This window comes from Felis catus, chromosome C1, assembly GCF_018350175.1.
Source record: "Felis catus isolate Fca126 chromosome C1, F.catus_Fca126_mat1.0, whole genome shotgun sequence".
NCBI classification, from domain to species: domain Eukaryota; kingdom Metazoa; phylum Chordata; class Mammalia; order Carnivora; family Felidae; genus Felis; species Felis catus.
In genome coordinates, this window is record NC_058375.1 from 40,413,874 (window position 1) to 40,432,487 (window position 18,614).

At 36.3% G+C, this 18,614-nt stretch overlaps 1 protein-coding gene across 3 annotated transcripts in view; it reads right to left on the reverse strand.

Moving 5' to 3' along the window:
• FAF1 (Fas associated factor 1) overlaps positions 1–18,614 on the reverse strand; it is a 520,342-nt gene that overhangs the window by 134,418 nt on the left and 367,310 nt on the right. For all 3 annotated transcript variants that reach the window (XM_023258678.2, XM_019836981.3, XM_019836980.3), the window contains one exon: positions 6,180–6,334. In XM_023258678.2, the coding sequence (XP_023114446.1) occupies positions 6,180–6,334 (155 nt within the window). The remainder of the gene's footprint in view (positions 1–6,179; positions 6,335–18,614) is intronic.

Below are 18,614 nucleotides of genomic sequence, written 5' to 3' on the forward strand. Positions count from 1 at the left end.
TAGGTAACTATTTGCAGCTACTATGAACACCGCTTAGAAATAGTGCACAATGGCTGATTTAACACTTCGTAGCATGTACACTGATGTGCTAAATATTTCCACCTCAGGAACTTACATATAAACACCTCATAGCTGGCTGATTACCCAGTTGGCATTATCCTAGTCAAATTCAAGTTTTCTAGAATTAAATAATCTAAACCAGTACTTATACTAGATAGACTGAGACATTTGCCTTGTGGGCCCTCCTGGTCAGAACAAGAGATACCCATTAATCCATTTACTACTGGTTAATATTGGTGGTTTACTGTGCCAATAGGTTATGTAACTTTCCTTGATGAAGCAACTACAGCCAAAAACTCATAGCTTAACATCAAGGGCATTCCTGTGCCAATGTTCCCATGCAACTAATAGATGTCCAAATAACTCTAATAGAGGGAAGCAAATTAATGCTTATTGTGCTAGTGCTTTATATACTACTATCTATATTTAATTCAAATGATGCCCAAATGGAACTTGCTTGACTCCTTGGCATACCTCATCATGTAGCCAGTTTAGCACTCTGGTCCTATGAACATGTTTACTTTAATCAATGCCATCACCATTGCAGAAGGCTCAGAGTACCATCCCCAAATGGCCCGATCTGAGGGGGCCAGTTGTTTCAGGGCTATCAGACTTGGTGAGTCTGGGGAAGAAACTCTGGAACCACAGGATGAACTCATCTGGGCTGGAATTCAAGTCTCTTTCCAGAGGGTGTGAGGGTGCCTGGTGCACAGATGACAGACAGCAATATTCTAAAGTGCTACAGGGCCAGCAGAAGACAAGGTACGTGGTCTGGACATTTGTAATTAATTCAGCAAGGAAAATGAAGGTTTTTGCTTTATTAGACCTACTAATGGCTATGGCGGAAGATCACACAATTAGAGTAGTATAACAGCATTTCCAATACTCTTTCCACTGCCACTTATTATTCAATAAGACTATTAGAGATTATTTATCAATATAACACTGACTTTTTCAAAGGCACTGTGTAACACATTGAGACTATAGATATAGCTCTCTTGGGGGGGGGGTGACAACATAATAGGGAGACAGACAATAACCATACAATGTTCATGAATTCCATCATTACAGGTTAGTATATGGATATTATGGGAGCATAAAGAATGTGCATTTTAGACTGAGAGGCAAGAGAGGATGGACAATGGCAAGGCTTCCTAAAGGTGATAACTGTCCTGAATTTTAAGAAATTATTCTTTTACAGCACAAGCATTTGTTCACTAACAATATATTGTCCTTAAATATATTTTATTGTAGTAGTTAAATCCATGATGATTTTCTACATGTTTCCACATCCAAAAGAGTATCTGATCTCTGCCCCACTGTCTGCCTGTAAGCATATGCCAATATTGGGGTGAATCATTAATAAAACAACTTCTTGGGATCTGTCCATCCCTGCTAGTTGACCTTAAACCTTAATCTCGTTCAGACCATATATGATTACACTAGCTGGGCAGGTCCTTCTATTTTTTCTCTCCTCCACAATTATATAAACCACTGATTCTTCGTTTCTGATACTTAATTATGAGGTTTAAAATACTAATATTCCTTTATAAAAATAGCAAATATCTCCAACCTAATAAACTAGGAATGCTGCTAATATAAAAAGTAAAATCCTAATTTCATTTTTCCATGTGTCATTTCTTTGAAGTTCTTCCTTGGCCCACTCAGGTAGAGTACCTCTCTATGAAGTTCATCTATACTCCCAAAGCACCTTGGGCATACTTCATACTACATATTAGCTCTCTGTCTTCCTACTAAAGAGTAGGAATTTTGAGCATTATACACTGTATCTTTTTCACCTTCTCATCCTCAGTGCAAAGTACCATTCCTGGTTCCTATTAAATATGCAGTAAATGTTTACTCAATGAATAAACATGAAGAAAATATACCTTTCTTAAGATATCTTTTAGCTACTTTCAGAAATGATCTGCGGGATCTCCCTATTTACTGTTAACGTTTCTTCAGCTCTTTCAGTTACAGGTATATCCTACTCTTTCTTTCAGGATTATTGTTTAGATGGATATTTAGGAAATTATACCCTCCAGGACTTCTTAAGACTAACAAGGGCTTATTGCCTACTGCTTTAAGAAAGAATGGCCCTCCCTGAATTGCAACTAGACATGACAGCCAAGACTGTACAGAGTTTTCCAGGAAAGAAACCTCCATTTAGATATATAATACTGAAATTATAAGCACATTCTTAGGTAGAAATGGATGCATACATTCATTGGCCAAATGCTTACTGAATTTCTTTCTCCTACAGTTTTGTAAATTTAAAGTACCTTGTTTACAGGGCATCTGGGTTGCTTGGTTAAATGACTGACTCCTGGTTTCAGCTCAGGTCATGACCTCACTGTTCAGGAGTTCGAGCCTCGCATTGGGCTTTGCATTGACAGTGTGCAGCCTGCTTGGTATTCTCTGTCTTCCTCTCTCTGCTCCTTCTCATGCTTGCTCTCTATCTCCCTCTCTCAAAATAAATAAATAAATAAATAAATAAATAAATAAATAAATAAATAAATAAATAAATGTGCCTTGTTTAATGAGACAAATAAAATGAATAAGACTTTCTGGGAGATCACAATCTAGTGAGGGAGAAGATAGTTATATTACCATTACTGCTAAAGTCTGATGTCTCAATTCATATTTGGAACGTTCCAAGATCAATCCAGAAATTATTCTAATCTATTTTATACAGGTATAGGTTGGTCAAATTAAGTATTCAACTTAGAAAGAAAGTTATTAGAATCATTTTGGAGGTGGGAAATCCAAATCATCAACATCACAGGGGTGTATAATAGTGACATTCTATAGATATCTGTTTCTTTTTTATTCTAATTTGTTAGTGAAATTAAGAAATTTAACTTATAACCTCAAGTGATATTCATATTCTGGTAACTTTACCAAATCATTCAGTTGGTATAGTATTCTTCTCTTCTACACATGAGAGATTCACAGTAAACTGACTAATGTTTCTGTAGGTTTAGCAGAGTATTTCTTCCATTACTTTTTTTTTAAAGATTTAATTTTTTTTAAGTAATCTCTATACCCAACATGGGGCTTGAACTCACAACCCCGAGATCAAGAGTCGCATGCTCTACTGACTAGGCCAGCCAGGTGCCCCTTAGAAGAGTATTTCTTTTCTTTTTCTTTTTAATGTTTGTTTATGGGGGGGGGGGAGGGGAGAAAGAGGGCAACAGAATCTGAAGCAGGCTCCAGGCTTTGAGCTGTCAGCACAGAGCCCCACATGGGGCTCGAACTCACAAACTGCGAGATCATGACCTGAGCCAAGGTCAGATGCTTAACGGACTGAGCCACCCAGGCGCCCCATTATTTCTTAAGCAAAAGTAAATTTGCCTGGCAAGTCCAACCCCATCTTAGGCACCAATGTCCCCAGCTATCACGTCAGGGGGCAGTCCCAGAAAACTACTAAGGAGTCACCCAGACTAAATAGCATATAGGCTCAGGATTTAAAAAATTTGTGTGATCAGTTTGAACTAGGAAAGCCAGATATGGGATGAAACAAGCCATCCACCAGGAATTTATTTCCACACTTTTTACATCTGTCATACGAAAATCACAGCAATCTTGTTTGTGATGCGTAGAAATCTCTTCTACATTTTCACATATTAATCTGTCATATTTTAGCTTTCTGGTAATATGCAAATGATGGCAGAGCAACTTTTGAAATACAGCTCACTGATCAATAAATATTAGTTCAGTGGTCTACTGAACTGAGTGTGAAACTTTGAGGTTTTGTTATTCAGTGTTAATAGTGTCAAATGGATATTTCAATAAATGTTTATGACAAACACCTCTGGACAAAATGTGGTACTAAAAATACAAGTAAGATCATAGAGATGGAAATGCAACTAGACAATTTTACTTAGATGACGGCTGGTAAGAAAATTTTTGCTAAGCTAATCTTTTTCTGTGATAATAAATAAGTCTAATTAATTAAAATATTTTTGCAGTTCAATATATCAAGGGAAATCTACTTTTACTCCATTTTAGGAATATGTCATTCCAATGAAATTTCATCCTGGGTATGTAAAATATGTATTTTCCATTTGCCTTGACAATAATAATGTGGAAATGTACATGAAAAGCATCTACATGATTCTGTTGCTTTATAGAGAGAAATATAATACCTTAACTTAAAATACTTTTTAATTTGTAATATGGATAGAATTTGATTTTGAGTAAGGATGCCAAGTATCTTAAATTCCAGAAATGGTTAATTCTCTTTTGCCCCATTGGCCCTGTTTCTTGTTTGTATAAATATTTACTAAAGCAAATTCCTAGATGTTTCTATTTTCAGTCTTTAATATCACTTCTTTTCACTTTCATGAATGTAATAATAATAATGAGATGCCATATTTTTAAAAATGTAGATTGAAATATCTTATCATACCTCACAGTTGGTCCTGCAATTCATTGAGAAATAGCTCTAAAGCCTTAAACAAGGCCTTTATTTTGTGTTTTAAAAAAAGTGTCATAAGGAGTTAATAGGACACAGCTGTACTGGCTCTTTCTAATAAGCAGCTTCTGTCGCTTTGGTCACCACAGGTGTCTCTGTAACCTGCAAACTCTTATTACTAGTGTATCAAAGTTGTGCTACTTAACAGACTTCTTTGGTAAAACATAACAAAGCAATTACATGGCTGTTGATTGCCAGTCATAAAAAAAAAACCCTCAAACACTGTTTTTCAAAAGAAACTACACTGCAATTTTTTGTCATTGTAAAATAAAAGGAACTAAGGAATTAAATGGAGGATAGAACAAAATAACAGCAGGTAGCCTGCTGAACTTAGCCATTACAGATGGTTTAGAAATAGTGTTTCCTTCTCCATCAAGTTGTGGATAAAAGGAAAGGAGGAGATTCCTTACTGCCAGTGAATGGCAAAAGATTTAGCCAAGTCTCCAGTCTATGTATTTTGCCTCATGAAAGACCTTCGATGCTGCATTTTTATCTGTTTTTGGCACTGCTTTTCATCACCTTTAACTGAGTGTGAATAATAACCTGATTTAATTTAAACAAATACAGGTGCTAAAGGTTCTTTATTTATGTATAACAGGGAACATTTCCAATGCAGAACGAAGTCATCCTGTGAAATTTCCTAACCATTTGCTTAAAGAAATGAAGTATTAGATGAAGAAATTGCTTCAACATTCTTTTGCTTCACATTTCAGGGAAGAATCATTCTTCTTTCCAGGTTTAGATTACATAAAACAAAGTCTAAATGATGAGCAAAAATTCAGTGAGCAATAAAATAATAAAAAAACAAATCAGATGATTTCTAATTGTTCTATAATCATTTAAATTAGGTAACTACAGTAGGCTTGCCTTGAAATGAACTTAATCTCCCTGTTCATAAATCAATACCCTGTGATTATGATTGTGTTAAACACACCCAAAGTAGCATCACTGACTGTTATGGCCACATGTGTAATTAAACATGATGAAATATATTTCAGATGGGAAACTCAAACAGGCAAAATATGAAGAATTATTCATCATTTATAGATAATATGATTAACAAATTAAGTAAATTTATCCTGACAGCTAGGAAAGGGATTTTTTTTCCTACTGAGAATATGGATGTGTGCAAAAGAATGTGTGCAATAAAGCGATTACATCAATTAGTATATGCTAGAGTTAAGCTATTACCAACTCCATGGACTAGCCCAGAATGTCTTGCCTTCTTCACTGGAATTATTAAAAAATAAACTTACTACTAAGATTTTATGTTAGACTTGCTCTGCTTTTTCTGAACATTATTAAAAATGGATTTTCTCTAAATATTCAACAACATATGAGAACCTAAGAATATCCAGTAGGTGGAAATGTACTGTACCAGTTTTACTGCAAAAAGATGAAAAACAATTTGGTATTTTGGTTTTGGTTTTCAGGTTACTCTTGGATTTAGAAACCTTTTATAAATTGAGGTATATTTTCACAATTGTAAATAACTGCATACATTAGCTACAACAAATACCTTTTATCTAATTAAATGTAATGGTAGAGAATTTAATGCTGAGGATGAAAATGTTTATGATAAGAAACCAAATACAGTAACTTTTTTAAAAAATTGAAGCCCCACTTGTAACAACAGTATTACCTTGCTCTGTTGGCGTCCTTTGTCAGATCCCAAGCCCAGGTTATAAAGTTTTGACTCAGATAAGAGACAATAGATTCAGCACAAAGCATTTGTGAGCAGAACACGTTGGTTAATACACTTTCATCATGGTGGAGGTAGATAGCAAGAAGCTTTCTCTGAAAAGAGGAGAAAAGACAGATGAATTAAAATATTCACTAACATAAGATTTCTTGAATTTTGGAAAGGCATAATCTGTCAATATAAACAGCAAAGACAAAAATTAAATGCTACTACCTAAAAGAGCACCTGACACTTGAGAGTTCCTAAAGCATTCACTAATATGAATAAATTTTGCTTCCTTATACTCTAAAGAGGCTAGGATGATTATATTGTTTTATAGACTGTCACAGACCCCTGTTAACATGTGCAAGCCTATCTGTAGCAGAATATGCAATAGAATTGCATTTTCTTTAAATAAAACGGATTTACAATTCTTCATATTAAAACATGCTTTATAAAAGGAAAATTAATTTTGAACTATCCAACTATGTACAGAGAAAAAATATGGATTAAGACTGATTCCCAAAGTCTCTTACGTATTTTTTTTGTTTTTAATCTTAACTCTGAGAAGTCTCTTCTACTTGAAGGGAAAAGGTCTGAAATGAAGTTATGTTTTACTTCCACAAGTAATTTCAAAGCCCTTAATGTGTTCTCATATTAAAGTCTTTATGTAAGAGCATGTAACATCTAATTGCCCCTGGAAAGATGGTAGAAAGTAGTTCACATGAATTCTCTCTAGTCTATATTTCAGAAAATGTCCGCTGTGGTTTCTCATATGGTGAATTATTCTTTCCCCTTTGCTTGATAAAACTTGCTATCAAGAAATGACATTTGTTCTCTTAAAAGCATCCTCTGTCATAGATGGATAGTTAATAAAATAACTGAAACTAAAAACTGAAATTGAGCAACATAATTTGCAACATGTCAGCTTTAACAACATCCCCCTGCGATGATGATTAAAGAGCCTAAATTGTTATTGACTAATTCTTGGTGCTACACTGTAGAAGAGCTGAGTTTAAAAACAGTCACTTGCCATGATATGGAAAAAAAAATTATGGTAAACACAATATGCAAACCAATCTGTGAAATTCTGGCAAAGGAAAATTTTAAGGAAGCTTAGGGTCTTCTCCCTTCATATTAAATAAGGATGTGATGATAAAAAAGAAAAACTTGCTGTGTGGAATTCCAAAAAAAGGGAGGACATTTACAGAGAAATGTAAGGCTCATATTGATGAAAGGATATTGATATTTGAAGCTTGGAATTATCTTATTCAATAATCCAAATGATGATGATAATAATAACAATAATAATAATAATGTATTAAAATATTTCCTCCAAAGGTAAATTTTGTACTAGATGAGGGTAACCAGAGGTACATAGGTAGATTAAGATTCCAAAAGCATCTACTATGAATAGGAGGCACTATTAGTTACACACCCTTTACCTACTTTAATCCCCAGAATATACCTGTAAAATAGTATTCTTAAGTTTATTAGCAGATAAGAAAACTGAGGTTTAGAAAGAAGACTTGTCCTAAATTCTACCACAACTAGTAAGTAAGTAGTACATCTGGGACTGGAAGCCAAATTGATGGACTCTAAGCCTAGTATTCTTTCTTTGGCACTACAGCAGTAGCAGGAAAATCAACCACACTATAGTCAAGGCTTGGAGTGCTCATAGAATATGAAGATGCCAGATTGGCCCCTGATCATACATCAGTGCTTCCTGGGCCTCAGAGACAACGTGTAATGGGAATAAGGACAGAATTCCTGAGTATAAGTAGCTCAGTTACTCCAATAGTAGCTGTTTCCATGGGTCAACTCATTTAATCATTCACTCAACAAGCATTTGTTGAAATACTGTGTCAGGACTAGTAGGAAGCCTTGGTGATAAAATGGTCAACAAGACAGACTCTGGGTTTCTTCATCCGTGTTGGTGTCTGCAGGTAACAGTAGCTGGTTTCTAGGAAGTTTGTAATCAGATTCACAGTTGGGAGAGATACTTATCTGGTAAATTCCTACTCATCCTTTAAGGCTCAAAGCAAATGCCTCTATGAAACCTTCCCTGATTCCCTCAGGCAGAGCTAACAGCTTCCTTTTCTGGGCCTCTATCTCTTCCCATTGGTATTATCATTGTTTACCAGTTTCCCCTCTAGACAAAGTCTCTCAAGGGTGAGGACTGGGTCTCTTTCAGTCTTTGCATCCCTACAGCTAGCATGGGTCTCAGCATGTTTGATGAAAGAAACTTGAATGCTGATTATCAAACCGCTGGCAAAAAAAGATACCAAATGGCAGCAGCAATGCCAAACCACTTTCAGCAAAAGAATCTAGAAATCTGCTTTAGGAAAAGGAACATGAACCTGGCAGCACTAACAAATTCAGAACTCCTCTTCTTAGGAGCTCTCTAGCTGAATAGACAGAGGGATGTCAACCTCTAATTCTGCTTGATCGTATCTCAGCAACTACATTTAATGAGACACTGGGAACAAGAGAGCTGTCCACTTTTAAATCAGCATATTTCTAACCAAACAATGGCAATGGCTAAATCTTTAAAACGCCCATTTCTCTCAAGAATGCTGCAATGGAACATTTAGACTTTGAGAAAGAGATTAGCGATTTACATTGCTATCTCACTGATTTAATTTAAATGCTCTTCCAAACCAAACACACATGTGCCGAAGAGGCTACTAAGAAACCCAACATGCAGAGTTCCCTATAAGTGCAGCCGACAGTGTTGACTGAAACTAAACTTGGAAATCCAGGGCACTAATGCACAATATCAAGCAATAAAACAGCATCTCTTTGGCAATATTTAATTTAAAAAAGAAGAAAGAGGCAGGCGAAGATCAGGCACTGTCTGTTTTGGAGGATCAACCACTCTGCATTTCAAAGCATTGGTCCCTGCAATATCCAGGTTACTGTGCTAGAATCTCGACTATTATATCGCAGTTGTGAGAGGGAGGGCAAAGATGTGTTTACTCAGTGATTAGGCCCTTAGAATAAGCCTCTAGCTCCTAGAGAGACAGCTCACTACTTATTCATTTGGGCCAATTCACAAAGCCTAGGAAGATTAAACATCCATGCTGAGAAGACAAGCGAATGCAGACGGTGAAAAAGAAATAAAAATTCTTTAAAAACTCTGAGATGACTTCATTATTTTTCCACAAGGAAACTTTAGGAAAGTGTTTAGTTAGAGAAAAACCCACATTGACCTCTCTCTAAACCCTTAATCTTTCCTTTGTGGTGGCATTGCTTTGTGGTAAGCGACTGGCTCGCCTCGCCCCTCTTTTCACTGGAAGCTGAGAGAAAAAAGGCTCTGGAGAAACAGTTTTCGTTCCAGGGACACAAACCCCTGACACTGTTAAACATGAGATGCCAGGAAAACACACTTAAAAAAAAATTCTCACTTTAAGCTCTAAACTGTGAGAAAGGAGATGATAAAAAGAGTAATCAGAAGAGAATCTTCAGGCTGGGGGTGGGGGGTGGGGGTGGAACGCCCATAGTAGCTTTGAAAAGGGAAACTGAATAATCTTAAAATGATCTTTCTAACATAATATGCTTTCAACAAAAATTTTTTCTTCTGCTATTTTGACAGAAATACTTAGTAAAATAGAAAACTCTTAATAATATGCAAATGCTACTGAATATGGACTACATAAATCTTTGATTAAATTACAGGCACAGCTAAATAAGCCCCAGACACAGATTTCTGATTATTTTATTGAGCTCAATTAAACACAGGTCCAAACAGTGAGAACTGGGTTCAGCATATCAGAAAACTGCTTTTGTGAAGAAAGGGCATCTAGTACATTGAAAAAGCATGAGAAAATGTTTTGTTTTCCATAACTATAACCATTTTTCCCTTTGGTCCATTAATAATTCAGTTCAATAACATTTACGGAGTGCCTATGTGTTAGGCATTGAGAATATAAAGATGAATAAAACAAAGTTCCCTTGTCTTCAAAGAGTTGGGGGTGGGGGGGGTTGTCAGTGTATAGGGAAGCAAAAATGTAATTGCAGTACCATAAGATAAGTGATAAGAATGGGACATTAAAGAAACTACATTTTATTTGTATTTCTAATTTGGCACAGAGGGTGTAAGTCTGGGCGACAAAGGCAAGCAGACCAGCTACACTCTCCTCAGACTCCCTCTTTGTGATCTAGGTTTTGGTAACATAGTGTAAAGGTAAAAAAGCTCTGTGCTAAATCCAATTTTGCACTTACCATCTGTGTGACCATGGAGCAAGATGGGTGTTTATTCCAAGGACTGTGGATAAAGTGGGTATAGTACCTATTCACAACATCTGGCCCAAAGTAAGTGCTGAATGAAATGTAGTTGTTAAGATGAAGATTCCAGAATTATCCAAGTAAAATAAAGGATTTGAAAGCAATTTCAAAAGAAATGATAGCTAAGAAAATGTATTAAAGATTATGAAGCTCCTCTATTTCTCCTACTAGCAATAGTGTTTATATGCTAAATTGTGTCCTTGCCTTCAGGGCCTCACTAATCTTCACATTAAAATCCAAGAGCTGGGGTGCCTGGGTGGCTCAGTCAGTTAAGTGGCCAACTTCAGCTCGGGTCATGATCTCACAGTCTGTGGGTTAGAGCCCCACATCAGGCTCTGTGCTGACAGCTCAGAGCCTGGGACTGTTTCAGATTCTGTGTGTGTCTCTCTCTCTCTGCTCCTCCTCCACTTGCTCTCGGTCTCTCAAAAATGAATAAACGTTTAAAAAAATAAAATAAAGTAAAATCCAAGAGCTGATGCTTAGGAAAATGCCAGGCTGACAGCAACCAATGTGATGTGGCCTTGAGTTACAGGAACTATTGTATTTAGACACTTAGCATTACAGAACCATAGAACATTAGACCTGGAAGAAAGGAACTGGCTATGTTTCAAAATAAGCCAGGCATTGAGCAGACACTCAGAAAATATTTGCTGATGGACTCAAAGGGAAGTTTTCTAGTTTCTTTTTGAGTACCAGAAAGTCCAGTCTGTGTATTTAGTAATTTTAAAATTGCTATAATTTTTATAAATGGTAGTTCATAGATTTTTCAGTGTAAGAATTAAAACACATTACAAATAAAATAATTTCCTTTATGTATATTGGGACCTGACTTTGTTTCCTTCTTTTCTATCATGATTTTCATCACCATTAAGAATCACCATCACTGTTACTTTTTTTGGTTTTAAGTCTGGGAATGGTTTATTGATACAAAGACCTGACACAACAATAAACACTAATCCTTCACTTAGATTTATCAATTATTAACATTTTGCCATATTTGCTCTATCATTCATTGTATGCTTCCTTCCCTGAAACATTCAAAGTTGCTGTTTAGTAAACTATACTATTTACACACATCTTGACACATCCACCCTAAATACTTCAGTGTCTGTCTCCTGAGAAACCAGGTCATTCCCTTACATGACCATATTTTTATCACACTCTAGACATTTAATATTGTTACAATTTCATCGAGTATATAGTGTCCATATTCAAATTTCCCCGACAACTTCAAAATGTCCTTTGTAGCTGTTTTATTTACTGCTTTAAATCTAGGCTCCAATTAGGATTGTTCCAGTCACTGCCTACTTCTATAATCCTATCCCTGTATATGAATGTTCGTAGATCCAGCCCAGCATCCAACTGAAACTCAAGATAAGTACAGGTGAGAACAGAGGCCGGACAGCATGAAGCCATGCCATTTGGTTCAAATTCCTGCTTTGTCACCTCCCGGTTATGTGACCTTGGGAAAGCTATTTCACTTTTTTGTGCTTTGGGTGCCATATAGCTCTGGAGGTCAGAAGTTCAACACTCTGTCTAGATGGGAGTGGTACTATGAGTCCTATAACAGAGGCAGTCCTAGGGTTTAAGCATAAACTTTGATTGGCTACTTCGTTATAAAGGGAATACCTGAGCTAAATTTGAAATTTGGGTGGTAGTAAGGAAAATAAGAATAAAAAGAAGAAAAAGCAAAGAGAAAAGTTTGGTAAAAGGCCCAGTAATGTTAATAGCCTGATATGTTCAAAGAACTCCAAGCTAATAACTTTTAAAGAGTGAAGAATCAGTGTAGATTGATTTGTGGAAAAAGTCATGACACTTTGTATTTTTGGTTCCCAAAGCTGAGTTCGGGGACCAACAATCAGCAACCAATTGGAGAGGTTCCAAAAGGAAACAGCCAGATATTGAAGGTGAGGTGATGCCAAGATGGTATCTTTTTACTCTCGCTTCCTGAAGCAGATGTTGGGATAGCACTCTGAAATCTTGAGAACATAAATGTATTTGAGCCTCATGCAGGGAGAATTCTCATATGAAAGTCACAGTTAAACCAAGAAAAAAGCCTAAAGTAAAATCAAACTCTCTTCATAAAAAAGCTGACCAACGTTAACTGGGACAAAGCTTTATCAGTTTTCATTGTTCAGAGTGTAATATTCAAGTCATAAAGTATTTTTGAGGAAGGCCACCATGTGACTAAAGTTTTTACAAATAAGGAAATTAGAAGCTCAAGTGATTGGCTATTATCACAAACTGTAGAGAGGCAGGTGAGTTCTTTCGGGAGGTTGTGAGAGGGAGTATGGAGGCAAGAAAAGTAGGCAGTTGCAGGCCAGAGCAAAGATCTCATCTCACTGGTTTTCCAGGTGAACACCTAGAAGCAGTACCAACGACTGGAAAAGCAGCCTCATAAAAGTGCAGGCAGGATTTTAATCATCTTCTCTTCTTTTTTTTTTTTTTTTTTAATTTTTTTTTCAACGTTTATTTATTTTTGGAACAGAGAGAGACAGAACATGAACGGGGGAGGGGCAGAGAGAGAGGGAGACAAAGAATCGGAAACAGGCTCCAGGCTCTGAGCCATCAGCCCAGAGCCTGATGCGGGGCTCGAACTCACGGACCGCGAGATCGTGACCTGGCTGAAGTCGGACGCTTAACCGACTGCGCCACCCAGGCGCCCCTATCATCTTCTCTTCTGAGAGGAATAACACTACCCCTAGTTAACCTGTGGTCTGTTAAGCAGGCAGAATAATACGAATGTGAATGTGAAGTACACAGTTTGAAAGGCAATGGTACACAAATACTTCTTTTCCCACTTTTAGACCACTGAGAAGAAGAACCCATAGCTTATCTATCACATCATTTCCACATTCCAGGGGGTGGGGGAACCACAGCAATAAAGAATTAAAGATAAATTAACAGTACTTTTTAAAGTATATTGATAATGCTTTCTTGCTGAAAAATCACAGGAATTCTAATGATTTGTGAGTAAACATGTTCAGTAACTTTTTACTACTGTCAAGTACTATCTGGCAGATTTCACAGTAGAACAATGTAAATTATAAAAATAAGCTAAGGCTAAGCATATGGTAATTCTTTTTTTTAAATTTGATTTATTTTGTGTGTGAGAGAGAGAGAGAGAGCCAGAGAGTGAACGTGTGAGTGGGGGGAGGGGCAGAGAGGGTGACAGAAAATCCCAAGCAGCCTCCACACTGATCTAAAGAAAAGATATCCATTTATGGATTAGTTTGTGGCCCATCAGAAAGACTCTCACAGACTCCAGTGGGCCCTGAATTATACTTTAAGGGACTGTAACTAACACTGGCCTAATGTGAATGACCTAACTGGTCCTTTAGAAAGCTCCATCTTGTACACCTGTTTAGTGAGAAGAGAGGAGAGGACCCTGTTTTCAGAAGGCCAAGTAGGCATGAAGACAAAAGAAGACATGGAGGTTGTTAGTCTAGCCTTCATGCAAAGGTCAGGAGAGCCTTCACTATTAGCTTGTAGTCCAGTCTATTTAACCCAGAGAGGATAGCCTACTGGGATTTGTAGTACTGAAATGTACATCTATCTGAAATGCCAGGTGTGCCATATTACATATATTTGAGACCCAGGATGGTTAAAGTCATAGTAGGGGGTTGGTGTGTATGTGTGTGTGTTTTAATAGTCTATCTATGTACACACATAATCTTTATAGCACAAAAGGAGATATACTATACAGTTATGCATCTCACTTTTTCCCCTTTACAAAGTATCTTGAACATCATTCCACATCAATATATATAAAGTGACTTCACTGTTTTTAATGGTCACATAGTATTCCACTGTATGAATGAAATTTAAGATATTTCGAATTATTTGCTATTATAAACAATGCTGTAATAAATATCCTTGTATTTATCTTATTTCTCTATGCTTAGGTATATATGCAGAAAAAATTTTGCTATTATGATATGTGAAAATGATGTATTAGTGTAGTTTTAATCTGTATTTCTTATATTATGGAAGATATTTAGTGGAAACATCTAATTACAGAACAGCGTATTTAGTATGTTTTCATTTATGTAAAACATATCAACATGTTTTCTGATATACATATTTGGAGATTTAAAAAAAATCACATTTAACGGGTGCCAGGTTGGCTGAATTGGTTGAACATCTGACTCTTGGTTTCAGCTCAGGTCATGATCCCAGGGTTGTGGGATCAAGCCCTGACTCAGGCTACTCACTAAGCGTGGAGACTGCTTAAGATTCTCTCCCTCTCCCTCTGCCCCTCTCCCCAGCTTTTGTTCTGTCTCTCTTTCAAAAAAAAAAAAAAAAAAACAAACCAACAACCACACATTTAATAGTAATTATTTTCAGGTTTGGAATTATGTGGTTACTTGTTTTCTACTTTAAATGTACCTGTATTATTTTCTTTCTTTTTTTTCTTTACAACAATGAAAACATACGTAGCAAAGTTATATTAGCATCATAGTTCTTATCTCACACATGTGCAGGATGCTGTCATAGCTGTCATAGAAAATTACTCTAAAGACAATGCCTGACTTTAAGGAATTTAAATTGAAAAGAAAACAAAGACAAAATGAAGAGACTGAGCATATTTTCTAAACCACAAATAAATTTGTTTGCCTATTTTTTCTGGATAATGGAGGGATAGAAACTCACCAACTACGGCTGTAGCTTCAGATTTGTGAAGAAATTATTTTTCTTGAAAAATATTGATCAGTGATGGTATTTACATTTTTAAACATGAAGTGGAAACAGCATTACTTTAAAATAGGCTGATTTTTTTAAAGTAATAAATCCTGATAACAAACATTGTTAAAGCAAAGCAGTTATTTTAGTGCTGTAAACACTTATATAGGGGTTCTCAAAATTCCTTTCTGGAATTATTCTTAGAATTAGTTCATAAATTGTATGAATAAATCAGTTTTGTTATTTTACAAACATTTCAAATTTGTCCCAAATTGCTTCACACCACTTTAGCCATAGTGCTGGGTGCATTTAAGGATAGCATCCTATTTAATCCTCAAAAAAACTGTATCATCATCTCCCTTTTGCTTTTCTTCCCCAGATAAGAAACAAGCTGATTACTTGTTTAGGGTCACGGAATTACTAAGTGGGAAATTAAGAATTGAGCATTGGTTTCTTTAAATTATGTGTAATATTTGGAAACAGCACTGGGTCTGAAGTCAAGATCTAAGGAGGTGTAACAGGATTACTGATATCAAAGCCCAGTCTCCCAAGGGGATGCTAGGAAATGAACAACCCTTCATGTGGGAGATAAACCGTGGCGCTGAGATTTTTATTGCTGTTGGTTTTTAGTTATTACAAATGTTTAATCACTCTCTAGGGCACTTTTTTTTTGTACAGAATTCAGAGGTAGCAGGAATAAGAGGTAGGGAGGCAATAAGGAGAAAAAGAACCATCTTTAGGAAACTCCTAGGGAGAGGCGCCTGGGTGGCTCAGTCAGTTAAGCATCTGACTCTTGATTTTGGATCAGGGTATGATCTCCTGGTTCAAGAGTTCGAGCCCTTTGTTGTGCTCTGTGCTGACAGCTCAGAGCCTGGAGCCTGCTTCGGATTCTGTGTCTCCCTCTCTCTCTGCCCCTTCCCTGCTTGCGCTCTGTCTGTCTCTCTCTCTCTCTCAAAAAAAGATAAACATTGTGTATATAAACCACAGTTTCTCCATTCATCAGTTGATGGACATTTAGGCTCTTTCCATAATTTGGGTATTGTTGAAAGTGGCCTTTTGTAGCAACGTGGATGGAACTGGAGAGTGTTATGCTAAATGAACTAAGTCATACAGAGAAAGACAGATACCATATGTTTTCACTCTTACGTGGATCCTGAGAAACTTAATAGAAGACTAATAGGGAGGGGAAGAAAAAACAAAGGTTAGAGAGGGAGGGAGGCAAAACATAAGAGACCCTTAAAAACTGAGAACAAACTGAGGGTTGATGGGGGGTGGGAGGGAGGGGAGGGTGGGTGATGGGTATTGAGGAGGGCACTTGTTGGGATGAGCACTGGGTGTTATAGGGAAACCAATTTGACAATAAATTTCGTATTAAAAAAATCTTCATTAAATAGAAAAAAAAAATCTTAAGCAGCTGACACACAACTGATGCTGCTATTACAATTCTTGATACGACAGCTTTTGTGAAGGCTTTGTAAAAATTAAAAAAAAAGATAAATATTAAAAAAAAGAAAAAAACTCCTAGGAAATTGTGGTGTGGCCAGTGGTAACTCTTCTGCAACCTTAATTAAGGTGATTAACCATTGGCTCTCACTTATCTAAAGATAATATAAGCTTTATTCAATAAATATCTTTTAAATGCCAGGTAATAACAAGGAATCACAGCCCCTTCCATGCCATGGCCCCTGCTGATCTTCCCAGCCTCATGCCCTGTAATCCAACTGTCTTGCATTTTTTTCTCCTGGTCTTAATTTTTTGGTTGTAATTCTCTAATTTTAATCTTCTTGCCTTTGCTTTTGACCTGTTATTCTGTTTAGAATTTTGTTATTTGGCTAAGTATTGCTTATCTTATAAGATTCAGGTCAGATGTACCTCAAGAAATCTCCCTAAACTGTCTAAGGTAGATGAAATACCTCTCCTCTTTGCTTCTATAGCATATTATACTATATGGATGTTTATATTATCCTCCCCATTAAACTGCGAGCATCTCAAGGGCAGGAAAGCTCTATAGTCCAGGTCCTTAGTAGGCATGTGATAAATATTTATGGCCCTCAAGTGCATGAACATCTCTAACAGTTAAGGGCATAGGAGGAGGTCATAAAACTGATGAACCTGTTGCCAGAAGTCTGTCTCAGTCACAACATACTTAAACACAAGAACTTACAATACCTATTTTACTAAAGTTGGAGCTCTGCTTTGGATGGTGTTTTAAATTTCTCATGAAAAAGGCAGAAAGAACCATGGGCACTCTCTTCATCAAGTACTCTCAAATGAAATCAGTTTGAGCAGTTTTCATTAAGATGGATTGAATGTGGCATCGTGAGAAACACTTTATCAAATGTAGTGTTTTACTTAGTGATTAACTATATACCAGTTGATGAAGCTCCCCAAATCCTTTGTAATCCCACCACTCCAATAAACATTTAATGAGTATATAAGTTCAAAAAGCCTAGCAGAGGATTTAAACCTTCAATCTTGTTTTTATTTACTCTTGGAACTCAATTTCTCACTTCAAGTAAAGAATGCTGGTGCTTGAGGCTCATCTGTTGCCCTGGTAAAATTAATGTGCCTCCCACAGTTTAAATTAAACATGTGATATTTAAGATGAAAGAAATTTAGTAAGAATGCCACAGTATCTGTCACACTTGCTTTTAAAATATGTGAACATCGGCCAACTGTTTTCTTAAAAATGTTTCATTCACAAGTTTTATAAAATAGTATTGAAAAAGATTTGTTTTAAGTCTCAAATGTGAAATCTGAAAAGGAGAGATGAACTTTGAAATATAGTGGTATGGTGTAAATCACACTTACCTGTGTTGGAACCTGAGCTCTTATTTGGCCTCCAGTACTTACTACTGATGGGCTTTGGTTAAACTGTATTTTGTTTCTGAGCCTGCTCATCTTTACAATGGGAATGTTGACATTATATGCCCCTATCTCACTGATTTGTTGTGGGGTTCAAATGAGATACGTACAGGAAAGATGTTCTATAAATCATACAGCACCATATAAATCTGTAGTAACAGTATTATTTCTATGTGGACCCTGTTCTCTTTAATTAAAAGTAGATATATATAACTTGGCTGATGACCATAATAAATGTATCTGCTTAGATTTAATTCTGAATAAATTATCCATTATGTGGATAAATTTTATGTAAGTTTACAGTAATGTAATAACAATGTGTAAACAGTTGTTCTTTAACTTGTAAAAGAGAAATGAGGACAGAAAGTGTTGGATGAGGGGGAAAAGATAAAGACAGTTTAGGAGTCCAAAGAGGTCAGTGGATTTTGGTATGAATCTAATATGAGGCAAAACATTTAATTTCACGAATGTGAAATTTGCTTTAACAAATGAAAATCATCCCAATAATTTTCATTTGTTAAAACACCGACACTAGTCAAAAGCAAACAATCAATAGTTTCA